The 20,177-nt window shown below is 49.8% G+C and overlaps 1 protein-coding gene across 2 annotated transcripts in view; it reads left to right on the top strand.

Annotated features, from left to right (window-relative positions):
• Positions 1-658: 658 nt before the first annotated feature.
• The window catches only part of PPP2R3A (protein phosphatase 2 regulatory subunit B''alpha), a 52,506-nt gene continuing 32,987 nt past the window's right edge, over positions 659-20,177 (top strand). The window contains exons 1-2 of one of the 2 annotated variants that reach the window (XM_071567062.1): positions 659-789; positions 14,470-16,905. In XM_071567062.1, coding sequence (XP_071423163.1) covers positions 14,911-16,905 — 1,995 coding nt within the window. In that variant the 5' untranslated portion in view covers positions 659-789; positions 14,470-14,910. Of the gene's footprint in view, positions 790-2,379; positions 2,521-14,469; positions 16,906-20,177 lie in introns of those variants that run through there. The other variant, XM_071567061.1, reaches the window with a different exon arrangement.

Genomic DNA, 20,177 nt, shown 5'->3' with positions numbered 1-20,177 from the left:
GGGAGTGTTCCAGGTGCATGTGGCTCTTCCACTAACCTTGCTGAGACCTACCTGGGTGTAGTGTAAGAACTCAGTCAGTCCAGTGCATGTCCTGGGAAAGCTTTCCAGCTCCCTGGGGAAGAACAGCAGCCTCTCATATTTGCCATGTCTCAGACTTCCTAAAAGGAAGTGGCGAAAGACCGAAAAGGCCTGTGAGTCTCTGGAAGATACCAACCTAATGAAGATACAGCAGCTCCAGGGGCTTCTTGAGACTCCTGCCTGCCCAAATTCATTCCTAACCAGGCAAGGTAAGCTGACACTGTACTTGTAATTCCTGAGTTTGTTGGCTCAGTCTAATTTCTCATACTCGATGTGCCGCTTATCCCAGGTGAACTGGAGCACAACAAAGCCTATAAGGTTTTATGTTGTAGAATTTTCTTGTGTTTTTACACTATTCATGTCACAACATCCTTAATTTAGCTCGGAGTGTTCACTGAACAAAACTGCTCTGACCTTTCCAGAGCACAAAGGGAATCAGCCGTGCTACTGTTTACAGGGTAAGTAGCAGCAAGTTAATGCTTAACTATGTTATTGTGATTTTGTTCAGCCCTTCAAGACTGTTTAGAAACCCATGTGACTGAAGCACAGCTCTTCCACCGCATGACTGACGCATTTGGCTTTGCAGCCACAGTCCCTCGCCCTGATGTCCAGTCCAGCAGCAGGGGACCTGCACTGCTCCAAAGTGACCAAGGGCACATCCTGCCCTGCCTGGCAGGCCAAGAAAAGAGCAGTCCCAAGAAACAGGCTCAGGTCAGTGGATTGCTTGGGGAGGAGGTATTTGCCCTTTTGTCTGTTGTCTGCCTGCTCTGACCAGGGAGTATTTTTTATTTTTCCTGAGCTGACTATGGTCATTTAGTACCATGGAAGTAGTTCAGTTTTCCTCTCCAGGGAAATGTGGAAGAATGAAAAGCATCTTAAGGGGCTGTCCATGACAGGGTTGCTTCTCTCGTCTCTGAGAATGGAATAAGCTTTTGAAAACTTTTCTGTCAAGTGCTTTGTAAAGTTTTTACAATGTAGTAAAAGATTTCTAGCACATTTAGATGATACTAAAATGAAGAAAAACAGCAATTGGGAGGCATCTATAATTAACTTTTGGGGAGGCTGACAAGAGAGGTCCAAGGAGAAGTGCTGGGAGACAGTGTTTGTGAAGGAGAGGGAGGTATAATGGAGGTGCAAGGGCAAAACATGATGTGTTCTGGCTGAGATTTTGAGCTGCCTCTGTAAGCCCTGAGGGCCTGTGGGGTGACAGGAGGGTCAGGCTGCTGCAGCCAGGCAAGCTGGAAGCTCCCTTGGGAAAAGGTCCCCCGAGGCTGGCTTGAACATCAACACAGCTTACCTGCAGCAGCGTTCTGGTGTCTTTGGGTGCCTCCTCCTCAGATTGTGCCTCACAATTGCAACAGGATCGGGGTTGGAGTGCAGGAACACCGACAGCCAGCGCAGGGCCCCTTCAGCTGCACTAACAGGGCTCTTCTCCTCTTGACCTGCACCTCTTCCTGGAGGGCACTGCTCTGCCGGAGGGCACTGCTGGTGGCCAGCAGAGTACTGATGATGATGGTCTGCAGAAGCACTGCTGCTGCTGGTCTGCAGACACAGTACTGATGATGGTCTGCAGACACAGTACTGATGATGTTCTGCAGCCAACAGAGGCTGCAAACCCGCTGGAGCAAAAGAGGTGCAGCGACCCGCGGTGACTGCACCACGAGTCCTGCGTGCAGTGCTGGGCCCCTCACTTGGGACAGGACCCTGAGGTGCTGGAGTTTGTGCAGGGAAGGGCGACAAGGTCGATGAAAGGTTTAGAAAACATGTCTTATGAGGAGTGGCTCCAAGGAGGAGGTTCAAGGGGGACCTCACTGCTACAGTTCCCTGACAGGAGGGCATGAGCAGTTGGGGTCGGTCTGTTCTGGAAAGAGAGGACCAGGGACATGGACTCAGGATGAGACAGGAGAGGTTCAGGTAAGGTGTTAGACACAATTTTCCCTGCGAGGGTGGCAGGCATAGGAAGGGGCTGCTCGGGGGGCGGCGGAGTCACCTCCCGGCGGCAGGAGCTCGGGAGGTGCCCGGGTCTGGTGATGCGGTTCAGTGCCACAGGGGGACGGTGGCAGTGCCGGGGTGCCGGTTGGACTGGATGGCCATAAAGGTCTCTTCCAACCCTGGCGAGTCTACGATTCTGTAATCGGTGGCTTTCACGAGGGGAGAACAACACGGCCGGTGAGCGGCAGGGAGGGTGCGGGGGCTCGCTGCGGCGGGACCCGCCTCCTCCTCCTCCTCCTTCTCCTCCTTCTCCCCCTGCTCCCCCTGCCTCTGCTCCTCCTTCTCCCGCTCCTCCCGCTCCCTCCGCTCCCGCTCCGCCGCTCTGGGCGGGCCCGGCCGTGCGGAAGGGGTGGCCGGCGGAGCGCCGGGCGGCGGGAGGGGCGGCTAGACTGGACTCGGCTCGGCTCGGCTCGGCATGGCACGGCACGGCACAGGGCGCTGCCCCCGCGGGTGCGTGAGCGAGGCAGGGGTCGCGGGGATCGGGGTCAGGGTCCCCTCGGGGCCGCGCGGGGCGGTGTCGGTCGGGGGGGAACCGGCGCGGGAGTCGCGGTGTCGGCGCTGGCGGGGCCGGGAGGATCTGTCGGGGTGTCCCCGCAGGGTCTGGGAGGTGTCCCGGGAGGGTCTGTCGGGCTGTCCCCGCAGGGTCTGGGAGGTGTCCCGGGAGGGTCTGTCGGGCTGTCCCCGCAGGGTCTGGGAGGTGTCCCGGGAGGGTCTGTCGGGCTGTCCCCGCAGGGTCTGGGAGGTGTCCCGGGAGGGTCTGTCGGGCTGTCCCCGCAGGGTCTGGGGGGTGTCCCGGGAGGGTCTGTGGGATGTCCCCGCAGGATCTGGGGGGGTGTCCCGGGAGGATCTGGGGGGGTGTCCCCGCAGGGTCTTATGTGGGTGTCCCGGGAGGATCTGTCGGGGTGTCCCGGGGGACGGTTTTGGGGGTGTACCGGGTGTCCCGAGAGGGCTGCCTATTCCCGCAGCGCTGGAGCCCCGGGCGCTCCTCCATGCCGGGGTCTGTGAGCGGTGCCCCGGGGGGGCTGTGAGCTGTCCGGGGGGGGCTGTGAGCTGTCCGGGGGGGGCTGTGAGCTGTCCCGGGGGGGCTGTGAACTGTCCCGGGGGGGCTGTGAGCTGTCCCGGGCGATCTGGGAGCGGGGCCGGGCGATCTGTGAGCGGGGCTGGGGGTGCTGTGAGCGGTCCCGGGGGCTGTGTCTGGTCCCGGGGTGCTGCGAGCGGGGCTGTGAGCGGGGCCAGGGTGGCTATGTCTGGTCCCAGGGGTTCCCCAGGCCGGAGTCGCAGCCGCCCCGAGCACGGTCCATGCCCGGCCCGGCTGTCCCGTCGCTGGCGGCGGTTGCAGCGCTGGAGGTGACACGGGCGCAGGATCGTCACCTCTCCTCGGGCTGTGCCGCTCTTGTCACCGCCTGCCCCAGCGCCCTGAGCAGCTGGACCTTTGGTCGTCCTCAGTGCCGCTGTGAATGAATATGTGGCCACGAAAGTAGGATTTAATTATTTCCCCGAAGTATTTCTTCCTGAGCAAGGAAGAGAACAGCTTTGGCTACAAGAGTCCTTGGTTCATGGGCAGATGGATTCAAGATTAATTTGAGCGTCAACTTGTAAAACTGAGATTGAGTAACAAATGGAATGATTTATGAAGGAGGTGTTCCTGCTGGAGTAATTCTCTCTGCAGGTCATCCGACTGCACTGGTCTTGAGTAATGTAAATATTTTTAAGCTTCGGAGTAATTATATGACCTCTGTTTTTCATGCTGAGGAAGGAAGCCCTGGGAGATGTGCTGTTCTGTGCTCCCATCTTCCCAGTAAGCAAAGGCTAGGGAGGGATCCAAGAGGCAGGTAGTGCTGCCTGCAGGGCTGGGTATGTCTTTCTTGGTGGGATCTCATGCCTTCACCTCACATATGATACCTGTTTTGGGACACAGATCTTCCAAACACTTACTGAAAACAGCCACCTCCTCTCTTGATTATTCCTTCTGATCTCCCAGACTTGGTAGATCTGCTCTCACAGGCTGTGTGTGGGGAAGCCATTTTCCTAAGAACTTTGAGGAGATGGTCAATACTGTCAGACTTCTCTCAGTTCTCTTAAATTATGTATTTAATGTCTGCTTAGGCATTGAAGTTGAAGCAAGGGACAATGGTGGGCTGTTTGGTTTTTTCCCAGTATTTATAGATCTGGAAATAGTAACACTGTGTATCAGTGGCAATTGATTTATATTTGCCTTAATATAAAATGAAAGAGAGAAGTCGAAGTTGCCTTGTGGCACAAGGCCAGTTTCCATTACCCAGACTTTGCAACCACTGTCGTGTGGCATATTTTGTACTCATAATTTGCACCCAGGTGCAATGTAAGGGTGGCTGCAGGCAAAGTGCCTCAGATTGCTGCTGACTGACCTGTGGCTGCCAGACACTGCCAAGATTCACTGGAAAAACATCCCTTTCATTTCCTTGAGCTGCAACCTGTGGAGCAGGTGATGAATAGCGTGGCCCAGGCAGCCAGCAGGCTCTGTGGTCTGACACTCACTGCTGGCAGCCCTGCAGGGATAACTGATGCTGCACAGTGGAATTTGTTTTCCCTTTCTTTGGAGGGGTGGGGTGAATATTTGTTGGTGGTTTGTTTTTTGGTTTAGTAAGGACAGTTCTCCATGAGGGAACTTCTCCCCCCTTGAAAACCTGACTTCAGGTAACTCTGAGCTTGGCACAGCCTGGTGCAGGACAGAGGTTGCTTTGCCTTTGCTGTGTAAATGTTTTCCAACACTGATTTGACTTAAATGACTGTGTGCTGTTCTTCCACCATAAGACCAGGCTCTCTCCTGTTACACTGAGCTTTCTGGAAGGCTAAGGTAGAGCTCAGGTCCTGTGCTCCAATTCTGTCACAAACTGGACAGCAAAGTAGAAGTGTAGGAGGAAGGGGATTTTCTCATCCATAATTAAGGTCGTTCAGTGCTGTCATAAAGAACTGTTTTCATGTCTTTAAGGGACAAGATTGTTCCACCAGGCTTCACTGCTGTGTTGCCTCTGCTGCTTGTGTTCCTGGGCTTGGTTTGTGGGATTTCTGTTCTCTGGCTGTCAGGACAGGTGTGAGCAAGCAGGTGCTTTGCTTTGGCCATATGATACACTCTGTAATGTCACATACTTTAGAAAATCAGGCCTTGAGCACCAAAACCTGATGAATTCTCTTTGCACAGTAAAATTAGGTTAATGCTGGAAAATAAGTCAGCTTTCAGTCAAATGCTGATGCAGAAAATAATAATTCTGAATGCAGAATAGTGTATGGACAGGATGCAGGAGGCAATACCTGAGGTCACACAAGCAAAGCACAAGCTAGTTAAAAATTATTTAATTTAGTGAGTATGCAGCTTCATGAATGTGAACTCAGCTGCTCTTTTAAAATAAGGGAATCTTTACATTTATCTGGTTTTCTGATTGGTTTTATTTTTTTTCCTGTGTGTATTGCTTGTCTTTTTAATCTGGTTCTGTTTAAATACAGAGGGAAAAGAGAGAAATGAATGGAAGTTTTTTGTTTGTTTTGCAAAGCTCCCTGGGTTAGTTAAGATACAGGGGTAGTCACTTCCTCTGTCTCACTGGCACGACAGACCAAAACACCCTTATTTTTCCTTGGTAAAGGGCACAGAAAAGTAAGGGCTGTGTTGCTTTGGTCTCACCAATCTGTGCCTCTTGTGCAGCTCATGGGCGGCACGGGCAGAAACAGCTGTGGCAGTGCCAGAGTCGTTGGGTGCCAGGACCGTTGGATGCCAGGACATGCTGCACCGTTTGGTGTGATTGGTTGCATCTCTGGCTGGCAGGAACGGGCTTGTGGAAGGTGTGACTGCAGGGAATGAGCACTGCCTGCTCCTTGGACTGCCTGCTCTTGCTCCCAGGGCTGGCTCCGAGGAGGGGATGGGATGGAGTGCAGCAGAGCCCACCCAGGGGAGAGCTGCAGTGCCCCAGCTGGGAACATCCCTGCAGAATGGCCTGTCACCTCAGACAGAGAGAACCTTGCCCAAAATCCAGAGTGCCTGAGCACTTAAGAGAGCAAAGAGCACTGTGATTCATATACAACACAACGAAGTTGGATAGGACAGCACCGAGAAATGTGTGAGCTCTGAATAGATGGGCAGTGAAGGAAAACAATTTTTTATTTTACCTATTATTAATTTTAAAAAAGTATTTTAGTTTTCAGATCACTGGCATGTGTCTAGTCTGATACAGGAGAAATGGAACTTCCAAGTAAGTTTCCAAAGATGGTTTAATGGAATCTGTAGATCGTAACCTCAGCATCAGCAAAGGTTAATGACCGAGGGAATGCTCTCTTGGACACAACTTTTCCTTTGTTGTTTTAACACTCAAGTAAAATCACTTTAATTTGTGTAAAGTAATTGGATACTGCTAATACTAAATTAACATTCCAGGGAAAATAAATTTATCTTGCTAATATGAAATTATCCCTTTCCATATAAGGTTACAAACAGCCAGGAGACACATTACTTAATCAAGCAGGCTTTCTGACCTCTGCTCTGAGCCTTGCTAATTATGTGCTTTTGAAGCTTGTTCACCTCCAGTGTTACTGGTTGGTCACCTTATTTTCTGTCAGAGCTCAGGCTCTAACATTTTTTCACTTGTGCCTTGCTAAACTTCAGCATGTTTGATGTGTTGGGGGCCTGCTAAGTGAGCAAGGTCCCTGTGGTTCCATACAGACATGGGGCTGGAACAATAATTGGTTGGCAAAGCATTTATACATGATGGGTTGGCATGATGTGGAAAAATTGTGTGAGCTTTTACTCTCTTGCTGTCTCGTCTGTATAACTGGAAACCAGTCTCATGGGGCACAGATTCCTGTCTGGTCAGTTTTGTTCCAGGACTGTGCAAAAGGCAAGTTGAAGAAAGGTACTTCAGAAGAGCTGAAGAGGGTGACATCTTTCTTGACATTATTAGCCTCCCTCCTCTGGAACGACAGGCTTTGCTCAGCCCATCCCTCTGTGCTGCACAGCAGTTTCTGGGGAGCTCGTGCTCCAGGGCCCTGTGTGCTGGTGTTTGTGGAAGGGATAGAGGCACTGGAATGTTGGATTACCCTGTGACTTAACCTGGAGGAATTACACTGAATAATGCTGCATTCACTGACTGCTAGTCCATATTCTAGAGCAATAGTTTAGGGTCTAGAGCCAGTGCAGACTATTATTATTGATACTAGCCCAAATCTTTCTGACTGCTGGGCCTGCCTTACATTGCTGCAGGAATTGTGGAGAGGCTGTGTTTAAGTTAGCATTGGGGGGTATTTTTTTAGAAATACAGATTTCCTACTGTAAAACTGGGCTTCTCCAAGTGCACAGGGACTGCAGAGCAGTGTCAGTGCCCTGTCAGGGCTGGTGATCCTCAAGGTCAGTCAGCCTGGGAACCTGCCTTGAGCAGTGCTCCCCTTGCACCGACCCCCACAGCCCACTGAGAGAACACTCAAGTCCAGCTGCAGCTGGCACAGTTCGATGGCCTGAAGCTCTGACAAGAAGGCACAAGAGACAAACAAGCAGGAATTCTGCTCTCTCTGGACTTTGAGAGATTCACGATGGACCATTAACAACAGACTTTGTTAGTGCTTCTCACAGGAAACGAACTGCCCTGGAACAGGAGCGTGGCTTTGTCAGTGATTAATACCTGGTAAGGTGAGGGAAGGACTGTCAGCTTGTCTGGTGAGGAGTGATCCCTGGTGCAGTCCCAGGGGATCTGTGTCCAAGCTGGTGTTGTGCAACACAGGTGTAAGTGGCCTGGAGGAGAGCTGAGCAATGAGGTGACAGTGTGTGCTGAAGATCCCAGAACTGGGGGAGCAGAAACAAGAGCTGGCTGGAGTTACAGAAAGTTCTTGCAGTTCTTGCTTGTAGGCACGTGGTACTTGGTACCAGTAGATGTAAAATAATGTGCACAGGGATAAACAACTAATTGTCTGTGCAGTGATGAGCTCATGGGAATCTGTGTCATTCAGGAAAGGGATCTTTTAAGTAATGCAGATAAAGCTTTGTGAAACTAAGCAGCAGCCAAAATAAAAGGCAAATAGAAATGACAGATCTCTAGGAAAAGGAGGGGGAGCAAACCAGAATGCTGTGCTGTAAATCCGTGGTGGGTTTGTGCAATGAGTAACCCCCCTCTGAATTTGGGGGTACACGTTGTCCCATCTCCAAAGGGTCGTAGGTAAGATGAGACAAAAACACGTGACTGGAGAGCTTTTGTAAAAAAGGGAACCGAATAAACTGGAGCTTAGCCTGGAAAATACGTGGTTGGAAGTAGGATGGCTGAAAGGAGGGACTGTGACAGCAATCTGCAACTGTGGGAATATCCAGAAATTGTTCCCTGTTCATTCTGTCACCCCAACACGGCAAGAGTTAAAGGACACCCAGTGGTGCCCATGCAAAAGGTTTAGCTTTCGACATAGGAGGTGTTAAAACCTGGCCCTTGGTTTCCCAGAACCTTTCTGTGTCCATGGCATCCACAAGACGTTTCACAGGTTTGCTGCCCGTGTGTGCTTGTTTTAACCTGTTTCTGGTGGCACTGACCCCCAGGTGGTTGTGCCAGAGGAGAAGGTGAGCAGGCTGACCCACCTCTTCCTTTTCCATGCCGCTCCAGATTTTGTGGGTTGTCATATTCTTCTAAAGCCACCTCTTTTCCAGTCTGAAATGCCTGGTCCTGCTCCCCCTTTCCTCACAGACAACACCTCTGGATTGCCCATCTCTGAATCTTCCTCCTGAGGCTGCGTGAAAATTTTGGTCTCTAGGAGTGAGCACCTCCTTCTTGCAGAGTGATCTCTCAGTAGGTTTACCCAGTTTACAAGGACAATAGTAGCTTTGTTTCCTCTTGGAAGACAGGTAGGAAGAGGGACAGAATGTATGAATTAACCCAGGTGGTTATGAGAGCAGACATTTGAGCATGTGTTATCTGAAAACAGCGAGGTCTGGAAGGGGACAGCACTGTGCAGGGATAATGTGAACTTCTGAAAGGCAGTTCAGAAATTAATTTCTGTCTGTGGTTCTCATCTGATCTGGATGTTGTGCCCAGTTTGGGTTCCTGTGTCTGACTTAAAGTGTATATTTGAACCAGGAAATGAAATGATCAAAGGTGCAAAGTGGCTCCTGCACAAGAACAGCTGAGTAGGCAAGGGCCAGTAATGCCAGGAAGAGAAGGCAGAGGGGTGGCCTGGAATGGCACACATTGAGGAATGCTGTGGGCAGTGTGCACTCAGGTCTGTCTCAGTACAAGGTCCTGACATACTGGGGCTTGTGAGCAACACCACTGGAAGGGGCAGAAGGTGGTGGAACAGTCCCTCAAAAGACGCTCTGGATGCAAAAAGTTTCTCTTCAATCTGGAGGTGCTCAAGTACATGGAGGGGAACCCTCTGCAGGTTGCTGAGTGCAGAAAGCACATCCAGCTGCACAGTTCTCATGAACTGCAAACAGTTGGAGGCCAGGAGAACACTCCGAGGAAATATCCTGTGTCTTTCCAATACCATTCCTTGAGCACTGGCATTTAGACAGATACAGTTTTTCCTGCATTCTGTGTAATCCTGAAGCGTGGGATTCATCTGTTGTAACTGGTCATCTCAAAATGAGATTGCTCTTCAAGCTCAGTGGGGTGATTTTTCTCTCTGAGCTTCCTGTCTCTGCATTGCACAGACAGCACCTCACCTTTGTTGCTGTGCAGGTGAGGGGTGAATCCCACCTCTCCTGTTCTTGTAAGAACAGGAGCAAATTACACACAGAACTCAGGAAAGGACTTACAGCAGTGACTCTGGAGGCATCTCTCTTCCACTCTCTCTCTCTGGCAGTTCTGTAGGGGGCTCAGAGGTGATTTGTTTATATTGTGTCAGTACGTGTAGGTGAGGAAATTTGTCTTCCTGAAAGCTCTTCTAATTCAGCATAAGGAAGTGGGATAGCTTTTTGCTGGAGCTGAACATACTCAAATGGGAAACAATGACCCCTTTTCTAGAGTGCATGTAAGTAAATAATGAAGCACTTGAGGATATGAAGGAGTGTCCTCTGGTTCAAAGAGGAGTACTCAGTTTGATCCTCTGACCTGGGTTAGGAGCCAAGCCAGGGTTTGTAGCCATCAGACTGTTCCAGCCTCTGAAGCATGAAATAGATTGGAGCTAAACTCTCTTAGAACTAAACTGGCTGTCCTGCCAGTGTCAGTGTCAGTGGTATAAAAACCTCTAATCCCAAAACTGGGCTGGTGCAATTGGGAATGGTTTATTTTACTGTACCTGAAATACAGGCATGTGCATCAAGTTCCCACCAGTCATGGGGAGGGAAAAGTTACCACAGCTGCAGTTCCCACCCAAGTCCTATGTACAAAAAGTTCTGCTGCCATTGAGGACATCACAGGATGTAAATCTACAAGAAATACAGGGCAGGGGAGCAACTCAGAGGGTTAGATTTTTTTTTCTTATTGTTCAATATAGGAAGAAAAGTTATTTTTTAGTCTCCTGTTCATTTTCAAAGGTAATTAATTGTGGTAGTGATTGCAAATTGTAAATGACTTCAAAATAATTTATGAAATGTCTGATTGCAAAAGTTCTACTTCATTCAGCAGAAATGGATTTGTTGTAAAAATCTACTTGAAAGGAAGCATTGCTTTGTTATTTGCCCACTTTTGTCTTCTATAATCAATGTAATTTACTCCCAAATCTGCTTTGTTCAGTAAACTCTAAACAAAAATCAAACATTTATAAATAAGAGGATGCTCTTATAGTTTGCTTTTTGGCACCCTGAGCAACTCTGGGAGGGTCAGACCTGGCACCTGACACACAGGTAGGGTGATATTGGTGACACTGTGCTGGGGACTGTCCAAATGGCAAAGCTGTTGTTGTGTCTGTGTTTCCTTTTGCAAGAGGGCCCAGCTGGAGGGCTGATCCTGCCACCTCTCCCACGGGAGCCCTTGCACTGTGATGTCCCTGCTGTGCCCGGGGCAGGAAGGGCTGGTTTGCTCTGTGCTCTGGGTTATGGTGTGTCTAACTTTGGTGGCTGCTGCTGCAGAGAAGGGTTCAAGAAGAGTTTTGCCGAATTTGAGACTCTCAGGGCACCAGAGCCCTGTCCTGCAGCTTTCTAGACTGCAGCTTGGGAGTTGGTCCATGCTGGCTGACAGTCACAATCCCAACAGATTGTCATTGTTCACTTACTGAACTCCTGCATACTCTTTGCATGAATAGGATTTCTTGTGTGCCTTATAGAATAACCTTTTATATCATCAGTATCTGCAACAATTTTTTCCTTTGGGGAGTGATTCATGTCATCTTGCAGATAGGACAGGCATAAAGCATTATTCTGCAGTCACACAAGAAGCCCCATTCATTCACAGTTTGTGTTGGGAAGCCAGTCCTGCACCCTCAGGGCTGGGGTTGGTTTCATGGCAGCAATCCTAATTCCAGAACTTCTCTGCAGTGTTTCGGAACTGGGGGCTGTTCTGGAGTCAAACTGGAGTGAAGTGGCTGCCCAGAAAGAACCAAGTAGGAAAGTTTATTGATGCATTTGATCTTTTCATTCTACTCATAAATAGCAGGTTTTAGCCACGCACCAAAAGTCCCAACCAAAGCCTGCTCAAGCTCAGCTCGAGGCCAGGTCTGGTATCGGGTGCACTCTTGGCTTTTGCCCTGGTAGGTTTACATGGGGGATCATGTTCAATGGATCCCTCTCAAACAAGCTGGACTTGTGCTGCCTGGGTCAAGGCGGTGGGAAAACAAGCAGAGTGGTTTCACCTCTGCATCTGTGAGGATGTGTGGCTGCTGCAGCCCTTGAATAACCTGAGCCTGTTCCTGCAGACAGGGATAATAAAGCAATTAGTAAATAACCGCTGAAGAGGCATTAGTTGAGCTGGCTGAAAAGAGGATATTGGGGTTTTGCTATTGATTGCTTGATGATTCTCTGGCACAGCAGTAAAAGGTGCCGACAGGCAGGAGGGAGCGATCCCGTGCTGGCCTTGGCAAGTTGGTGTTTGCATTGTGTTGGTTTGTGATGGTACCAGAGGAATATGGGCCAGGTGGAAAGGGATTAGGGAGGGCAGCAAGCATTGCATAAACACCTCACATTATCTGGGAAGTACAAAGTGGAGATGGTGGGAAGAGCAGTGTTATTGGGCATGGCTGGGAGTACAAAGCTGAACTAAAATAAGAGTCAGTTTAGGCTGGCAATCTGGGACAACTTTTTATTGAGGGACTCGTGGAATAATTCTGCAGATGCAAAATGCTTCATTGTTGGAAGGTGACCTAAAGGACTGGAGAAACTGGCTTAGTCCCAGTGGAAAGGGTTCGTGTGTAGGGGGAAAATCACACTTGGAGTGATAGAGGAGAGGGAGACAGCAAGTCTAATACACTGTTACTCTAATTAAGGAATAACTTAATCAAGGTGCAATCGTTTCCCAAATTATTATAAACTCAAACTCTTCTTTGCTGGTAGAAGACAGACCAGTCTCTCTGTGTGACAGAGGGGGAAGGAGCCCTGAGGCAGTCCCAGGCTTTTTCAGAAGCAATGTTAATTCTTCATCAAACCTGCTGTCCTGAAGGCCTCTACTTTCTCTAAATATTATATTTCAGGAAATGCAGAAGGCTGGTTTGTAGCTGATGGATGCTCAGGAAAGGACAAGCAGGAGACCTCCAGCCCTGGGTGTGTTGAAGGGAGTCTGTGGATCGTTGGACTCTCTGGAGGCCTCAGGGATGGGTTTTCCTGTCTGAACAGAGCCCAGGAAGACACTGGGGAGCCAACAGGGCTTTTGAAAACTGCGGCTCTGCCTCAGCAGAGGATTCAGCACACGTGGTGGTGAAGCCTGAGAGGAGTGACTGGAGGGTGTGGAGGCTGCCCTGGGTTGGTGTGGGGTGCTGTGAGCACCCTGAGGGCTGAGAACGGCTGTGCTGACGCCCTTTATCCACTGGCACCTGAGTCAGGGCTGTGCTGGGGCACACCTGGCACACCTCATACCTCTGCTCATCCCGGGAAGGCCCTCCCGTGCCGGGGGCTCTGGGGCAGTGCCAGTGGGTGGAGAGGGAGCAGGACAGGACAGGAGGGGCCGAGGAGCAGCAGGGGGGCAGGTGCCAGCCTGTTCCACATCCCAGCGTGGCACTGGGAGCCGTTACTTCATCCTGAATCAACCCTTTCAGTGCTTTATATAATGCAAAGAACAAAGCAGGGAGGGTTCCTCACGTTGGCCTGTGCCATCTGACATAGGTGCAGGGAGCAGACATGACACGAGTTCCATCAAACACTCCCGAATTTGTGCCTCTCAGTTTCAAATTAAGGCTTTTAAATATGTAAAATATGAGTGTTTAGACTTGTGCTATTGCCAGTTGTTGATTACAGCAGCCCCAAGCTCTTCAGGCACTTCCCCTCTGTGTGATGTGTTTGCACAGGCTCACAGCTAATGCAGGTGGGATGGAGCTGCAGGGAGGGCAGTGCTCCATCAGCTGCAGGGCTGGCCTTTCACACAGTGCAGTATTTACCTTTGAAAAAGACAAAATAAACACATCCTGGGATATAGTCATAGTTTATGAAAGAGGTTTCTGTTTTTACGGTAACAAAGGGTGCTCAGAATTTCATTGGGGTGTTTTAATTTGAAGCATTAAAGATGAAGCCATGTCTAAAATTCAGAAGTCTTAAATCTGACATTTGCTCTTTTCATAGCAGAGTTAAACAGCCTTTTCTTTCTGGTGCAGTTCTGATTGTGATGATAGGAAATGCAGCTGGAAATGGCTGTGCTAAGCATAAAGCACTCAATTCCTTATTTTCATAGACTCAACTGTAGTACAAGTGTTACTATCCCTGTTGTCTACTCCAGTGGACTTACTGTATTAAATGTGCTGCTATTTATGGGTTGTAAGAGGAAGAGAAACAGTTATTCCTCCTTAAAATATTTTGTCACGGTCCCAGAGACCTTGGTGAAAGGCTAATGGAAGCCAGTGTGGCCTTTACTAAAGGCTGAGCATTCTTAGAGCCATTCAGCTACTTTGCTGCAGGCTGTTTGCAGCTTTTTATAGTCCAGAGAGCTTGGAAATCCTGCAAATGCTTTTCTCTACTGCCCTTTCCCTTATCTCTAGAGCCTTGGAAAATGAGAGTCAGAAACTCACAACGTGATCAAAATGTTTTGCTATATTAGAATTAAAGATAGTGTTTTGCTCTGTCTGGGGGGGGAAAAAAGCAAGCCTGAATATAATTAATGAGTGGCTAAAACAGAGCTGTTAGAATGGCAGCACACAGGCAGGCTGTGTGTAAATACAGGCCAGCTCCTCAGCACTGCTCTTACATGGCAGATCTGAGGGAGGAAGAGTGTCCTCCTGCCCTGGTTCTGGGGGTTGGTGTGCTCTGGTGGCACGGGGTCGGGAGTGCACAAGGCTGTGTAACTCGTGCAGGTGATAATGACTCTCACCTCTGTTTCCTTGCAGGGACCTGCACGGCCAGTGTGAGGGGGGAGCCTCACAGGCACCTGGGGAGTTTTGGTCTGTACAAACTCCTTGATTGTCTGTCTTTTACTGACACCTGCCTGAAAAGAGAGGAGAGAGGTCAAACACAAATCATTGACTTGTCACTTGTGCCTAAGGACTGGCTGGATTTGGTGGCACCTGCTGGAGAAGACGCCTGGACCCTTGGAAATGCAGCAGCACCTCTGCTGAGCCAGGCTTTCTGCATGGAGCACAAGTTGCCTTAAGTTAAACCATATGCAAGTTGCACTAATTGTTGTACTGTACCTCCAAAACCACTCCCGGCTTCTCCAGGGCTTTCCAAGGCTCTCACATGGTTTGGATCTTTCCAATTGACTTTTGAATGTTTTCTTTCAGCCTGGTGTGGCTGTGAGAACTGAGGGTGGGCTTTTCCCTGGGAGGTTCATGGTGAGTTTTGAAGCCCCACTTCCAAGTGTGGTGTGTGCTATGGCAGCAACCTACAGGCTCATGGTGACCTCTGTGAACTGCTACAGCAGTGTGGTGATAGACCAGCACTCCCAGCACACTGTGCACCACTGCACAGGCACTTGCCAGGTGTTTAAGCATGGCCTGACCTGCATAGTTGCCCACCACAGTGTCTGTGCCGAGCTCAGTGTCCAAGATGCCAACCTAGACCATAAAATTCCTGTCCCTGAAAATGGACTTGCCTTGTCTGGAAATGAGGACTATCACCAAATCCTCCCAAATAACCCAAGAATCAAAAAGGGCTCTTCACTGCCAGCCTCCAGCAGTTTGAAAGACATTACTGGTGAGGCAATAAACCTTGCCAGTGGTAAAATAAAGGAATTCTCCTTTGAAAAGCTTAGAACCTCCTCTAGTCATGTGGCCTACAGAAAGGGAAGGAAAGTTCGGTCAGAAACTTTCAGCAGACGATCCTTTGACTTTGACTTGATTTATGGGCACTTCAACAATGATGAGAACTGCCCTCCCTGTGGCTTTTTGCAGAGTCCCTCCCCTGTGGAGAAGTGGCAGGAGGGCAGTGATGCTCCAGAAGTCACTGTGAGCCCCATGGCTCCCTTCTCCCCTCATGCCTTCTCCGAAGAGAACTTCATTACCCAGATTTTGGAAAAGCACAAGCTAGATGGCTCTTCTGGTGGGGATATCAAGGTGTGCTTGGACATCTTGCTCAAGTGCTCAGAGGATCTGAAGAAGTGCACGGACATCATAAAGCATTGCATCAAAAGGAAGTCTGCGGACAGCGGCGGCGGGGGGAACAGCAGCGACCCCCTGGCTAATTCAGAAATGATATACATGAACCTGATGACCAGATTTTCTTCCTACCTGAAAAAGCTGCCCCTGGAGCTGAAGGCCCCGGGGCAGAAGGAGACGAGTGACTGGGCAGAGCTGGTGAGCTGCTTCCATGGCCTGCAGCAAAGCCCCTTTTCGGTGTTTGGGGACGAGCAGCCGCCGCGGTACGAGGACATCATCCGGCTGCCGGCTCCAGGGGCAGCTCCTCTGGCTCTGCCAGCAGGGCAGTGTGAGCTGACAAGCCCCTCTCGGGCCTTGCAAACAGGTTCTGTGAGCTGTCCCTCCATCCCCCCTGGCAGTGCCCCCCAGAATGGTGTGGCAACGGGGCAGGACGCCCCACCTCAGGCACCAGCCATGAGCCCCCCTGGCTGCACGTCCCCCACCGAGGCGCTGTACATCGAGGAGGAGTCTGATGGGGACAGAGCACCAGGGCAAGGGAGGCAGGCAGAGCAGAAGGGGGGCAGGGGGACTTTGGAGCACAGTTCCCAGCGAGCTGGCTGGTCAGAGGCACCTGCTGATGCTAAAGCAGAGCGAGCCAGGCTGGGAGATGCTGAGCCCTGCCACGCTCCTGACAAAGTGACTCCTGTAACACCACCTTTGGAGTCTGTGCTGCATGGAGCCCAGGCTGGAGGCTCCAGAGGAGCCCAGACGTGCAGTAAGGTGGACAAGGAGGAGATAGACAAACTGCTGCTGGACTTGGAGTGCTTCTCCCAGAAAATGGAGAGTACTTTGAGGGAGCCCCCTCGGAAGGAGGGAGAACCTGCCTGTGTGCAGGTGTCTGGCAGGCAGGGGACGCAGGTTCTGCCTCTGGCTCTTGAGCCCAAAAGTAAACCTGCTGAGCCCCCTTCTTCTTTGTCCAAAATCATGGAAACCAATGGTCATAAAATGGAAGACGATGACAAAGCCCTTTTACTGCGGATCCTGGAAAGCATCGAGGACTTTGCCCAGGAGCTGGTGGAATACCAGACAGGCAAGGGAAGCTTGTCCAAGGAGAGAGAAGTGATGCAGATTCTTCAGGAAACTTTAGCAACTCCTTCACAGCCCCTCCTTGCAGGTCAGAAGAGCCACACTGGGGCTGCCTCTCGAGACTCGGTTCCAGCTTCGATCCAGCAGCCCCCAGAAGTGATCAAGGTAGGAGAACCAAACTTCTGCTGGGATAGTGAGTAAAGCAACGTGGGGAAATGTGGGTGGAAAAAACAGTCACAGCTACTGAGTGATTCATTGTGTGGAATAATGTGTTCAACCTGGCAGAAATGCAGCATTTATTTAAATACAAATGAAAAAAGGAAACTAAAACCCCTAAACAGACAAAGTAGACCTTGATGTGCAGTTTCACCTTTGAGCTTGATCCTTTCCTGCTGGTGCTCCTGTAGACTGGCTGTGGTTTAAGTGAGTCCTGTATAACACAGGATAGTAATAATTACTTTAACAAATACTTCTGGAATCAGTTGTTGGTCTGCCTCTCACAAGTTCAGTGAGAATGGAATGTTCCATCTCTCTCTCTTGCCCATCTTGGAGCAGCCTTGTCCTCCTCAGCACCAGTTCCTAAACAGAGTGATCTTCCATGGTACACAGGGTAAATCTGGGAAGATTAGTGTTCTTTTCCCTGTCCCCAATGTGTGGAGTCATGGTGGAGTCTGTATCTCTCAGGTGAGGAGTAGGTTTTCCCAGGACAGTCTTGGTGGGAGCTTTAGAGGGCAGCCAAGGCTGTCTGTCCTGCACTCGGTGCTTTTCATTCGGTAACAGCTGCCGAATTTCAAGCCATCATTCCAACTGTGCATTAAGTGTGGAGAGGACTTCTCAAAGTTTCCAAAATTCACTTTCCACACAGGCCCTGCAAAAGTGCCCAGGTTATCAGTGAACTTGCACAGCTCCTTCCAGTGGGAGTATGATGGGCTTGTCTTCAGAACTGTCCACTTTCCCCCAAACACAGGTATTGGGTACCCTTCTGAGAGGGGGTGGGCAGGGGGAGTCTGACCCTGAATGACAGTGCTGAGACCTTTTAAACGAGGCTAAACAAGTGTTTCTGTTGTTGCTCTGGGCAACTTTGCTTACAGAAAATGGTGGGTATAACCTTGTCTGGTATTTCCAGCAAGGGAAAGAGTTTTTTTCCTTGGAGACTGTAGAACTAAACAGCTCTGAAAACTCTAAAGTGATCTCCTGTAACAGCTATTTTTGCTTTATATATTAATTTACAAAATCTTCCAAGCTGTGAAGTTCAAAGGAAAATGTGTTTGGTAAAGCATGGCTGTGCCTGTGGCAGATTCTGTGTAATACTGAGCGCTGGATGCTCTCACACTGCCAGAGGGCTGGCCACTGGCCAGTCCTGTTCCCTGCTCCCACCTGGGGGTGTGTCACTTCCCTCCCAGTTCTACACCTGCTCTGAGGTTTGCTGTTGTTTGTGGCTCAGAGGTGGCCACCAGGCCCTATCCAGGTGTAGCCCCCAGGGAATGCATCCATGCTCCTGGATAACCCTGCATGTGGCTGGAGCTCCGTGTGGAGTTTCTCTCAGGATTGCTTGAATGAAGAACATGCAAAGTATTTGTTGTGTTTTCTTAAGGCTCATAAAACTGTTATCAAATATCTGTGCACAGGCAGAAGCCCCACAGCTCTAATGCCATGAAAACACAGTACAGGTTTTCTTTATGAAGGCTGTGACAGATTTAATATCCCTCAAGTCCTAAGCAATGAAAAAGGAGTGGGCTGTGGTCTGGCTCAGCTGGCCCAGCTGTGTTAGGTCTGGCCTGACTTACAGCAGCAACACTGTCCCCTTATCATAAACCCAATTATGATTCTCCACAGAGAACAATAGGATTAGTTGCCTCTTTATCTTCAAACCCCAAATATTTAGAAAGTAGGAAATGAATAGTGCAGGAGTCCATCAGTTTTACAGAGCACACAAGGAGAGCATCGTGCTGCCCTGGGGCAGGCCAGGAAGCATTGCATACTCTGAGCCTGTCCAACATTTCCCATGCTGAGATCCAGTTTTCCGCTGCTTGTCTCTAAACCTCTCAACTATTTGCTTTGAAATTTCCTGTTCTGTGTGCCTGTCTTAAGCTGATTTTTAATGTGCTTGTTTAGAAACACATTGTTTGATGAGAGCAGTGCAGTTGTGCATTAGAGGGTAGCAAACCCCCAAATATTTATCTGTATTTTTGTCTGTAGCTAAGAGGCAATAAGGATCCTGGGTGCACTGGGAGGTGTGAGGGAAATGGGGGAAACTGCAACCAGTGAGGAGTGAAGAAAGTGGAGTTTGGGCTGTTGGGATGCTCTGACTTGATGTGCACAAATGCCGAGCCTTGGGGGTTTGGAAGGTAAAGGTGCTGCCTTTGAGTAAAAACGTTGTCTTGTGTACAGTCCTTGGAGAAGTCAGTGGTGTGTGTTGTGACCTTCCCTCTCTGTGCCCTTGGTCTGCCACCTGTCAAGGAGGGCTCACTTGACACAGTAAATTTAGTCAGTGCTTGCAGGATTTGTGGTGCTCTGGTGAAAGTACCCTGGAAATGTCTGTAGGAAACTTGGTCCTGCTGTTTTTCAGAACCAAATCTGAGCAGTGCAGGGCTCTGCTCCAAGTTCTGCTCATGTGCTGTATTTTAAGAGCTGATGGATAAAGTTTAAGAAGAATTTTGGGAGCAGAGATCAGGGTTTGATACAAAGAGACCTCTTGTCTTTTGTCCCTCCTCTGTTGGGTGTCCCTTCTCCAAAGGATTACTTGGTATAACGTAAGCAGGAAAAGAAAGAGCAGTCCTGCTTCCCAGTTCTCTCCTCCACGCCCCTATTCCCACTGCACAGTTCCAGATCTCTGTGTTCTGGCTGTGGTGCTTGTGGACAAGGCATAAAATGGTTGGGTTTGTTTTCTGCCACATGGATGTGTGGAATGGCTCACGCTGAGGGCAGAGGGCAGTGCCAACACTGGCTCTGGGAGCAGAGGGTTGGCACTTGGCAGGGTTGGTAGGTGGGTTTGGACCCACCCTGTTGTGTCTGGGGTGGTGGAGCCTTGAGTTGGACTATTCCCTGATTCCATATTTCCCCGTGCTGGCTCCAGGGAGCATCTCTCTAGCCCTGCCTGTGCTGCGTGACTGATGGGGTGGGTGTTGCTGTGACCCTCAGGAGTGTTCCTGACCCCCTGTGCCCTAAAATATCATCCTGCTATTTTTTGGTATCCAAATGTCTATGTTGGGGGCTTAAAAAAGGGGCCTCAGGAAGGTTCTGAGCGGAATTAACTGTTTCTTAACTATATAAAGTTAAGGTTGACATGGCAACTTTGTAATTCTGCCCCTTCATAAGTCTGTGTGCTGCTTTTTTGCAAATTTAGTGCTATGCTCATGAAGGATCTTGTGTGGGGTGACTAATTGTGAAAAGTGGCTTCTATAATGTCATAGTAACTCTAACTTTGTCCTCATGTA

Source organism: Pithys albifrons, chromosome 11 (assembly GCF_047495875.1).
Source record: "Pithys albifrons albifrons isolate INPA30051 chromosome 11, PitAlb_v1, whole genome shotgun sequence".
Classification (NCBI taxonomy): Eukaryota; Metazoa; Chordata; class Aves; order Passeriformes; family Thamnophilidae; genus Pithys; species Pithys albifrons.
Note: the sequence above shows the minus strand (reverse complement) of the source record. Positions and strands in the feature narration are given on the sequence as shown.